This window comes from Mandrillus leucophaeus, unplaced genomic scaffold, assembly GCF_000951045.1.
Source record: "Mandrillus leucophaeus isolate KB7577 unplaced genomic scaffold, Mleu.le_1.0 Scaffold411, whole genome shotgun sequence".
NCBI classification, from domain to species: domain Eukaryota; kingdom Metazoa; phylum Chordata; class Mammalia; order Primates; family Cercopithecidae; genus Mandrillus; species Mandrillus leucophaeus.
The window spans coordinates 3171113-3183569 of NW_012104377.1; the positions used below are offsets into that span (position 1 = coordinate 3171113).

Sequence of the window (12457 nt, forward strand, 5' to 3'; positions counted from 1 at the left end):
AAAAGAAAAGAAAAGAAATTCCAAAGAATTTCATATCCAACCAAACTAAGCTTCATAAGTGAAGGAGGAATAAGATCCTTTTCAGAGAAGCAAATGCTAAAAGAATTAATTACTACCAGACCTGCCTTACAAGATGTCCTGAAGGAAGTGCTAAATATGGAAAGGAAAGACTGTTACCAGCCACTACCAAAACATACTTAAGTACATAGACCCATGACACTATAAAGCAACCACACACACAAGTCAACATGTCTGTATAATAATCAGCTAATAATATGGTAGTAGGATCAAATCAGAACAGATTAATACTAACCTTGAATGTATATGGGCTAAATTCCCCAATTAAAAGGCACAGAGTGGCAAGTTGGAGAAAAAATCAAGACCCAGTGGTATGATGTCTTCAAGAGACTCATCTCACATGCAATGACACCCATAGGCTTAAAGTAAAGGGATGGAGAAAAATCAATCAAGCAAACGGAAAACAGAAAAAAGCAGGGGTTGCTATTCTTACTTTAGACAAAACAGACTTTAAACCAACAAAGATAAAAAAGACAAAGAAGTTACATAATGGTAAAGGGCTCAATTTAACAAAACCTAACTATCTTAAATATATATACATGCTCAACACAGAAGCACCCAGATTTGTAATTCTTAGAGACTACAGTATACTTGGACAGATCATTGAGGCAGAAAACTAACAAAGATATTCAGGACCTGAACTTAACACATGACCAAATGGACGTAGTAGAGATCTACAGAACACTTTACCACAAAACAAGAGAATATACATTCTTCACATCTGCACATGGGACATACTCTAAAATTGACAACACAATCAGACATAAAATAATCTTCAGCAAATTTCAAAAAACCAAAATCATACCAACCACACCCTTGAATCATAGTACAGTAAAAATAGAAATCAAGACTAAGAAAATTGTTCAAAACCATATGATTACATGAAAATTAAACTGTCTACTCCTGAATGACTCCTGGGTAAATAATAAAATTAGAGCAGAAATAAAGAAATTATTTGAAACTAATGAGAAGATACAACATACAAGAATCTCTGGGACATAGCTAAAGCAGTGTTAAGAGGGAAATTTATAGCACTAAATGCCCACATCAAAAAGTTAGAAAGATTACAAATCCAGCAACCTAACATCACAATTAGAGAACTAGAGAAACAAAAGCAAACCAATCCCAAAGCTAGCAGAAGACAAGAACTAACCAAAACAGCGCTGAACTGAAGGAAATTGAGACATCAAAAACCATACAAAAGATAGGCCAGGCACAGTGGCTCACATCTGTAATCCTAGCACTTTGGGAGGCTGAGGTGGGCAGATCACTTGGGACCAGGAGTTCAAGACCAGTCTGGCCAACATGGGGAAACCCATCTCTACTAAAAATACAAAAATTAGCCAAGCATGGTGGCACGTGCCTGTAATCCCAGCTACTCGGGAGGTTGGCAGGAGAACTGCTTGAACCCAGGAGGCAGAGGTTGCAGTGAGCTGAGATCTCGCCACTGGACTCCAGCCTGGGTGGCAGAGCGAGGCTCTGTCTCAAAAACAAAACAAAACAAAACAAAACAAAAAAACCAGAAGATCAACAATTCCAGGAGTTGATTCTTTGAAAGAATTAATAAAATAGATCACTAGCTGAACAAAGAAAAAAAGAGAGAGAAGATCTAAATAAACATAATCAGAAATGACATATAGGACATTACTACTGACCCCACAGGATACAAAAAATCCACAAAGACTACTATGAACACCTCTATGCACACAAGTTAGAAAACCCAGAAGAAATGGATAAATTCCTAGAAACATACAACCTCCCAAGATCAAACTAGGAAGAAAATGAATCTCAGTACAGACCAATAATGAGTTCCAAATTTGAATCAGTAATAAAAAACCTACCAATCAGAAAAAACCTAGGACCAGAAAGATTCACAGCCAAATTCTATCAGATACATAAAAAAGAGCTGGTACCATTCCTACTGAAACTTTTCAAAAAATTTAGGAGGAAGGACTCCTTTCTAATTCCTTCTGTGAGGCCAGCATCACCCTGATACCAAAACCTCGCAGAGACACAACAAATAAAGAAAACTTCAGGCCAACATCCTTGATGAACATAGATGCAAAAATCTTCAACAAAACATTAGCAAACAGAATCCAGCAGCACATCAAAGAGTTAATCCACCATGATCAAGTAGGGTTTATCCATGGGATGCAATGTTGGTTCAACATATGCAAATCAATAAATGTGATTCATCACATAAACAGAACAAAACAGAAACCACAAGATTATCTCAATAGATTATTTCAATAAAATTCAACATCCCTTCATGTTAAAAACCCTCAACAAACTAGGCATTGAAGGAACATACTTCAAAATAATAAAAGCCATCTATGACATACCCACAGCCAACATCACACTGAATGGGCAAAAGCTGGAAGCATTCCCCTTGAAAGCCAGAATAAGACTGGGATACCCTCTCTCACCACTCCCACTCAACATAGTACAGGAAGTCACAGCCAGAGCAATCAGGCAAGAGAAAGAAATAAAAGGCTTCTAAGTAGGAAGAGAGTAAGTCAAACTCTCTCTGTTTGCAGACAATATGATTCTATGCCTAGAAAATCCCATAGTCTCTGCCTAAAAGCTCCTTGATCTGATAAACTACTTGAGGAAAGTTGCAGGACACAAAATCAATGTACAAAAATCAGCAGCATTCCTATACACCAACAATATCCAAGCTAAGAGCCAAATCAAGAATGCAATCCCATTCACAATTGCCACGAAAAGAATAAAATAACTAGGAATATGGCTAACCAGTGAGGTGAAAGATCTCTACAAGAATTACAAAACATTGCTCAAAGAAATCAGAGATGATACCAACAAATGGAAAAATATTCCATATTCATGAATACGAAGAATCAATATTGTTAAAATGACCATACTGCCTGGGCTGGTGTGGGGGCTCATGCCAGTAATCCCAGCACTCTAGGAGGCCGAGGTGGGCAGATCATTTGAGGTCAGTAGTTCAAGACCAGCCTGGCCAACATCGTGAAACCCTGTCTCTACTGAAAATACAGAAAATTTAGCCAAGCGTGGTGGTGCACACCCGTAATCCCAGCTACTTGGGAGGCTGAGGCAGGAGAATCGCTTGAACCTGGGAGATGGAGGTTGCAGTGAGCTAGGATCGTGCCACTGCACTCTAGCCTGGGTGAGAAAGTGAGACTCCGTCTCAAAGAAAATAAAAATGACCATATTGCCCAAAGATTCAGTGCTATTCCTATCAAACTACCAGTAGCATTCTTCACAGAACTAGAAAAACCTATTTTAAAGTTAATATGGAACCAAAAAAGAGCCTGAATAGCTAAGGCAATCCTAGACAAAAAGAACAAAGCTGGAGGCATCACATTACCTGACTTCAAACTATACTACGAGACTACAGTAACCAAAACAACATAGTACTGGTACAAAAATAGACACATAGACCAGTAGAACAGAACAGAATATAATGCTGCAGAGTCCAGAAATAATGCTGCACACCTACAGCCATCCAATCTTCGACAAAGATGACAAAAACAAGCAATGGGAAAGGGCTCCTTTTTAATAAATGGTGCTGGGATAACTAGCTAGCAATATGCAGAAGACTGAAACTGGACCCCTTCCTTACAATACACAAAAGTCAACTCAAGTTGCATTAGACTTAAGTGTAAAACTATAAAAACCCTGGAAGATAACCTAGGAAATACTATTCTGGACATAGGACCTGGCAAAGATTTCATGATGAAGCCATCAAAAGTAACTGCAACAAAAACAAAAATTGACAAATGGGACCAAACTAAACTAAAGAGCTTCTGCACAACAAAAGAAACTATCAACAGAGTAAACAGACAACCTACAGAATGGGAGAAAATATTGGCAAACCACGCATCCAACAAAGGTCTAATATCTAGAATCTATAAGGCACTTAGACAAATCAACAAGTAAAAGCAAATAATCCCACTAAAAAGTGTGCAAAGGACAAGAACAGACACTTTTCAAAAGAAAACAGGGCTGGGTGTGGTGGCTCATGCCTGTAATCCCAGCACTTTGGGAGGTCGAGGCAGGTGGATCACCTTCTTTTGGGAGTTTAAGACCAGCCTGGCCAACATGGTGAAACCCCATCTCTACTAAAAACACACAAATTAGCCAGGCTATAATGGTGCACACCTGTAATCCCAGCTACTCGGGAGGCTGAGGCAGGAGAATCACTTGAACCCAGGATGTGGAGGTTGCAGTGAGCCAAGACGCGCTACTGCATTCCAGCTTGGGCGACAGAGGGAGACCCTGCCTCAAAAAAAAAAAAGGAAAACATATGCAGCCAACAAGCATACGAAAAAATGCTAAACATCACTAATCATTAGAGAAATGCAAATCAAAACCACAATGACATACCATCTCACACCACTCAGAATGGCTACTATTAAAACATCAAAAAATAACAGATGTTGGCAAGCTTGTGAAGAAAAGGAGCACTTATACACTGCTGGTGGGATGTAAATTAGCTCAGCCATTGTGTAAAGCAGTCTGGCAATTTCTCAAAGAACTCAAAGCAAAATTACCATTCAACCCGGCAATCCCATTATTGGGTAAATACCCAAGGGAATATAAATTGTTCCACCACAAAGACACATGCACATGTATGTTCATCATAGCACTATTCACAATAGCAAAGACATGGAATCAACCTGAATGCCCATCAATAGTAAACTGGATAAAGAAAATGTGGTAGATATACACCATGGAATACTACACAGCCATAAAAACAAATGAGATCATATCCTCATATCCTTTGCAACAACATGGATGGAGCTGGAGGCCATTATTTTAGGTGAACTAACACAGGAATAGAAAACCAAATACCACATATTTTTACATGTAAGTGGGAGCCAACCACTGAGTTCATATGGACACAAAGAAAAGAACAATAGACATCAGGACCTACTTGAGGGTGGAAGGAGGAGGGGGAAGATTGAAAAACTACCTATTGGGTACTATGCTTATCACCTGGGTAGCAAAATAATCTGTACACGAAATCCCTGTGATATCCAATTTACCTATATAACAAACCTGCACATGTACCCCTGAACCTAAAATAAAAGTTAAGAAAAAAAAAAGCTGGAGGATATATGTTTCACCTTAGCAGCTGGAGATTTGTTCATTACTGCTGTCAAAGCCTGAATGGTTGATATGGCCAAACAATCCAATTGTCCCTGAAACACCTATTGAGGGGGAAGGAGAAACAAGAAATTAACAAATGTGTTCACAATTTTTATTGAGTTAGGAAACCTTTGGTCTGAAAACCTGAAAAAATAATTACTTAACATGCATTACATTCCTCTTCCAATGAAATGGATTTCTGAAATACTATAACCTGCAAGAAAAGTTACCTATTTAAAAGAAAAATAAGCCACATGTCAAGGAGGATAAGGCAACATTCACTTATTACATTAAAATGTTTTGAGAAAAACACAAGCTTAACACATGCTTTTTAAAAATAATGGACAATCTCAAGAGGAAGGGAGGGAGGTCTATCATTCATTGGAAATTCTATTACTTTTTTTTTTTTTTTTTTTGAGACAGAGTTTCTTTCTTGTTGCTCAGGCTGGAGTGCAATGGTGCAATCTCGGCTCACTGCAATCTCCGCCTCCTAGGTTCAAGTGATTCTCCTGCCTCAGTCTCCTGAGTAGCTGGGATTACAGGCATGCGCCACCACGCCTGGCTAATTTTTGTATTTTTAGTAGAGACAGGGTTTCTCCATATTGGTCAGGTTGGTTTTGAACTCCTGACCTCCAGTGATCCACCTGCCTCGGCCTCCCAAAGTGCTGGGATTACAGGTGTGAGCCACCACACCCAGCCAGAAATCCTATTACATTTTAATTTCCCTTCAAAACTACACTTGAATGATCCAGGTTTAAATTCCATTTGCATGTATAAAAAAACAGCTAAAATAATCTTGTTCATCTAGTTTCCAAATCCTGTGTTAAAACTAAGATGGCATGTGCATACGCCAATTAATTATATTTATAAACAATTAAATATATCTATTTTTATATAAAATGGAAAATTTGAGGCAGACACAGAAAATGAAATACATATCTCTAAACATTGTCATGTTTTTGAGAAGGCAACTTTTAATCCTAAAAGTTGTATGAAAAAATAAAAACTAGCCTAATTTTGTCTATTACTGTTAAAGCTTCAATAAAAAGAAGAGATACGTTAAATTCCAGGGCAGTGTATTTATAGCAAAAACAAAAACTAACATCAAGAATATTAAAAAACTGAACATGACTGTTATATCGGGCTTAGACAATCATGAAAGCACAGAATCACTTACAATTTGGAATTGTAATGTGAACCTCTAAGAGACTATAATAATTGTTTTATTAATCTACATAAGTAGGCCTTAAGAGGAATTAACATTTATAGAGAACTCTAAAACAATACTCTGTAAACTGATACTTCACATATAGAATAAAAAATAAGCTGATAATGTCTCTTATTACACAAAAATTCTATTTATAAACTTGGACGTTAACACAATGTTAATAAAAGACATCATGTAAGTTTTCTTGCAAATATTTTGGAAGAGAAAAATAACATCAATTTTTAAAGGTAGTTTTTTTTCAAACTAGATTACCTAATGTATTGAAAGAAGCAACATAAATTACATATTTTTGCTTTATTATACCTGTATAGACTTGAATTTCTAGAATACAAAAAGTCAAGTTTTACGCTAAATTAACAGAGAGTTCAGCATCTTCTTCCCTTCCTCCAAGATTCAGGTTGTCCACTGAATTATAATCATCACTTGTCAATAAGAAGCAAAGAATCAAGATATTAACAATGACCATACATATTCACAAAGAAAGCCCTAAGGTCCCAATATACCACAGTGCTTAGAAAAGTCACCACCAGGTGGACAGCATTGATACTGAGATTCCATTCCTGTACTTTATATCTCCTCAAATTGAAAAGACCATATACACATAGAGGGAATGGTATTGATTGCTTATATCAATCACCAAGATATTTATCCTTTAGATGAAAGCAATTTTTATTTTAACTTTTTAGCAATTTTCAAAAATAATTAATGAATATTAGAATTTGACAGTGTTTGTGTATTTTAGGACATAAGAAGAAAAGCACAGGAATAGTTATTCCCATTGGCTGATTTTGGACTTCAGCTGAAACAAGATGCAGGCTATGTAGATACCTGGTCCTCATTCATTTCTGTCAGTAATTTGTTGGCAAGGTCTTTCTCGTTCTTGTCTGCCACCTTATTGTTAGCATTTAAAAACAGCTGTTAAAAACAGAGACAAGAATAATGGAGAAAGAACATTAAACTGTTACCTACAAGCAGCAATGAGGCTTAAATGGGTTTCCATGTCTCTTGAAAATAAACCCAAGAATTCCCCTGGGAAGTATACTACACTTTTAGAAATTAAAGATTATTCACTTTTTGGATTATGAATTAATAGTAGTTTAGATATTTCTCTATTGGAATTCAAAGTTACTAAAATAAGAAACAATGGCAATAATTAGGATTAGTTAATATTCCTAAATTCTTAAAGAATCAGCAGAGAATGCCTCACAGTGATATGGTTTGGCTCTGTGTCCCCACCCAAATCTCATCTTGAATTGTAGCTCCCCAAATTCCAGCGTGTTGTGGGAGAAACTTAGTGGGAGTTCTCGTGGTAAGTGAGTAAGTCTCATGAGATCTGATGGTTTTATATTATAAAAGGAAGTTTCCCTGCACAAGCTCTATTCTCTTGTCTGATGCCATGTGAGACGTGCCATTCACCTTCCACCATGATTGTGAGGCTTCCTCAGCCACATGAAACTGTGAGTCCATTAAACTTTTGCAAATTGTCCAGTTTCAGGCATGTCTTTATGAGCAGCATGAAAATGGACTAATACACACAAAAAAGAAGGAAAGCTGTTACTGACACAAACTAAAGATACTGTAGTACATAACACCCAGTATGGTTCTATAGTTAAGGAAGTTTGTGAAGTGCTATCAAACTAACTTTAAAAATGGTTCTTTCTAGAAGTACTTCTCAAATATGCTAATGTGTACTTTGACAAGGGAGGTCAGGGTGCAGCATTTCCAAAATTTATCTGACCACACATATTGTTAAAACATAGTTTAAAAGTATTCTCCAAAGTCATCAAGAATTGAGCTTCATTTATATTCATTTATATTCTGTAAAAGAAAACTGATATTATCTCTAGCATACATGGGCATTACCCTCTTCCCAATAAACTAAAGAAATCAAGTGTTTTAGTTTCAGTATATAAAAGTCAGCATCCCAGAAGGCCTTCGCCTTGCCCACAATTTGAGTACAGAGAAAGAAAATTCAAATGATATTCAAAGGGAGAGACAGTTAGGTTTATAAAGGAATTTATTAAGAGCATCCTAAGGAAGAAGGTTCTTAGGAAGTTATATTATTTCAGAAATGAGAAAACAAAAGGTCGAGTTACATGCTGAAATATGCAATATAAAATAAACTGCATAGAGGTATGGTATTATATGTTATGCAAGAGTATATATAAGGCTTAATATAACAATAAATTGATATATACACTACAGGCCTTGGAATCAGAGACCTGAGTTTGAATTTTGGTTCTGCAACTTATTGGCTGTCTGATTTCAAGGAAAACTACTTCTCCAAGCTTTTCTCAAAAATAGGGAGAAAAATACCTCATCAAATAGCTATATATATTCAATGACATAATCCACGCTAGCTTATTAGCATAGTATCTGGCACATAACAGAGACTTAACAAATGAAAGATGTCGGCTGGGCACGGTGGCTCACACCTACAATTCCAGCACTTTGGGAGGCTGAGGTGGGCGGATTACCTGAGGTCAGGAGTTTGAGACCAGTCTGGCCAACATGGTGAAACCCCATCCCTACTAAAAATATAAAAATTAGCCTGTAGTCCCAGCTACTTGGGAGGCTGAGGCAGGAGAATCACTTGAACCTGGCAGGCAGAGGTTGCAGTGAGCAGAGATAGAGCCACTACACTCCAGCCTAGGTGACAGAGCGAGACTGTGACTCAAAAAAACAAACAAAAAACAAATGAAAGGTGGCATTATTACAAGCAAAGTCTTTTTAAAAGAATAATATTTCATATTTAGGTAAAGGGAAACAAATAGATAAAACTGGTCAATGTAAAAATGAGTAAAATCTTTCCAGAAAGCAATATAGCAATCTGTAAGAATCTTTAAAAACAATTCTTACTCTTTAACCCAGTAAGTGTATTTCTAAAAATCTACCCTAAGAAACAGTCAAAAACACCAAGATTTTAGCAGCCATAAAGACTAGGTAATGGTTTTGAATTCTTCTCCTTGCTACTGAAGATATAGTTTTCTTCTTTTCTTTTCTCTTCTTTTTTTGAGACAGAGTTTTACTCTTGTTGCCCAGGTTGGAGTGCAATGGCACAGTCTCGGCTCACTGCAACCTCCACCTCCTGGGTTCAATCAATTCTCCTGTCTCAGCCTCCTGAGTGGCTGGGATTACAGGCATATGCCACCATGCCTGGCTAATTTTTTTGTATTTTTAGTAGAGACGGGGTTTCCCCATGTTGGTCAGGCTGGTCTCGAACTCCTGACCTCAGGCGATCTGCCCGCCTCGGCCTCCCAAAGTGCTGGGATTACAGGCGTGAGCCACTGTGCCCGGCCTATTCTTTTCATTAATTCAAGTATCTTTGGGCAACTTAAAAAATTTACATTAATTCAAATCATATCTCTGTAATTTAGTAAAACAAAATAACTGATAAATGTTTAAGGTTCATCATATCTATCATAAAAGTTAAATGTATGATTCCATGGAATTGTAAAGTACTCTATAGTATGATGAAACTCATTTGCCAAGCCAAGGAGCCTTTACACAAATACTTAAGGAAATCAATGCATACTTAAATAGGCTGATGAATCTCATACAAAAAGAAAGCATGAAAACAGCAGCAGTCAGCTTAAGGTTGTCCATCTGATTCATAAATTGTTTATGATACTTTAAACTTTATTTGCCAAAGTTTCCAATGAGTCTAAATAGCAAAACTGATTCTATTTACTATATGCTATATATAGTATATACTATTTACTATACACTATATATAATATACATATACTAAATTGTAATATATATTATATATACTATATATATTAATTATAAAATAAATTATTTTATTTATATATAAAATAATTATAAAATATATATACTATACATATATTACTATATACAGTATATATACTATTTACTATATTAATATACTATTTACTATATACTATATAGTATATTCTATATACTACTATAAAAAAAGAACATAAAGGATTCATTCTTTACTAACAAACAAATAATTTAAACAAAGCAACCATGGACATCTATGGCATCATGCAATATATTTGGGGACTTAGGTTTTCATAATATTTCAAAGATTTTTATATATTCAGGAATCATATCAACTATTTCCATAAAATGTTTTTATATCAATAAAACCTTTGATTTTCCTATATTTAATATACAGAAAACATTTTTTCCTACTGACTAAACAGTGATCCTAAGTTCCAGTAATACAATTAGAAAATTATATATTACAATGGACTTAGGGTAAGAAAACCTGGGTTAGAAATTCTACCTCCATCAATTATTAGTGTTGACCTTGGGCTAATCATTTAATGCCTCAGGACATTTTTCCTTATTTGTATAATGAAGAAGTTTAAAAGCTTCTTTCAAAGATTCCCCTTTGCTGTGATGACTTAATGGCTTCAATGTATAGTGATAAATCTAAAGTGATTCTGACCAAAAAATATTCCAGAAATAAGGAAGACTATTACTGCCAGCAGGGAAGGCCCAGGTCCCAAAGCTTGGTTTTCCCCGTTTTTTGTTTGTTTGTTTTTGTTTGAGACAGAGTCCTGCTCTGTCACCCAGGCTGAAATGCAGTGGTTTGATGGCTCACTGCAACCTCCACCCTCCAGGTTCAACTGATTCTTCAGCCTCCCTAGTAGCTGGGATTACAGATGTGCACCACCATGCCCAGCTAATTTTTGTATTTTTAGTAGGGATGGGGTTTCGCCATGTTGGCCAGGCTGGTCTCGAACTCCTGACCTCAAGTGATTGACCTGCCTCGGCCTCCCAGAATGCTGGGATTACAGGCATGAGCCACCATGCCCAGCTGGTTTTCCCTCTTTAAAGGGATTTCTTCTCCAGCATTTTTATTTCAAAACAAAATGTGATAGGTGGTATCAAATAATTAACTTTTAAAGGTCAAGATTCCAGATACAAATTTCAAGAAACTTTGGCCTATAAAGAACAAATATTAACTCACCATCATGATAGCTATGACAAACAGTTTTGTATTTTTTAAAAAGATATTATTCATATCAGAAATTTGTTATACCTGAGTTTCAGATACTGAAGAAAAACCAATGCTAATAAATTTTAGTAGGAACTATATTCTATTCTAGAGATGACCTTATAAAGCAGATTTTTTTTTTTTTCTTTTTTCTAGACGGAGTCTTGCTCTGTCACCCAGGCTGGAGTGCGGTGGTGCGATCTTGGTTCACTGCAACCTCTGCCGCCTGGGTTCAAGTGATTCTCCTGCCTCAGCCTCCCAAGTAGCTGGGACTACAGGCACTTGCCACCACGCCTGGCTAATTTTTCATATTTTTAGTACAGACAGGGTTACACTGTGTTAGCCAGGATGGTCTCGATCTCCTAACCTCGTGATCCGCCTGCCTCGGCCTCCCGAAGTGCTGGGATTACAGGTGTGAGCCACTGTGTCCGGCCGATTAGCAGATTCTTTACACATGTGAGATGTTGCCTTTATCACTGAATTTGTCTTTATAACAATTTACTTCATCAATATATTCTTTACTATTTGATTTTGATGCTGTTCTTTACTGCAATGAAGTGACATAAATGCTTTCAGAGAGATCCCTCAAAACAGTGTGAAAAAATTCAAGGAGTTGATACTAAAACCTTTATTCTGAATTACTCTCATAGAATTAAGCCCTGGTATTTTTCAGCAGGAAATCATTGAAAAGAATACCTCAAATAGAAAGGTAAAAGCTCTTTGAAGTAGTTTCATTTACAAAGGCTTTATAAGAAGCTCTCTAAAAAATTTCTGATACCATCATGATACATGGAAATATCCTATATACTCTTTATTTTTTTTTTTGAGACACAGTCTCACTCTGTTGCCCAGCCTGGAGTGCAGTGGCACGATCTCGGCTCACTGCAACCTCCACCTCCTGGGTTTAAGCAATTCTTCAGCCTCAGCCTCCTGAGCAGCTGGGACTACAGGCACACACCACCACACCAGCTAATTTTTTTTTTTTTTTTTGTATTTTTAGTAGAGATGGGGTTTCGCCATATTGGCCAGACTGGTCTTGAACTCCT

At 36.6% G+C, this 12457-nt stretch overlaps 1 protein-coding gene across 1 annotated transcript in view; it reads right to left on the reverse strand.

The window, feature by feature from the left end:
* NBEAL1 (neurobeachin-like 1) overlaps positions 1-12457 on the reverse strand; it is a 204259-nt gene that overhangs the window by 122098 nt on the left and 69704 nt on the right. The window contains exon 9 of the mRNA XM_011992490.1: positions 5190-5273. Within this exon, the coding sequence (XP_011847880.1) occupies positions 5190-5273 (84 nt within the window). The remainder of the gene's footprint in view (positions 1-5189; positions 5274-12457) is intronic.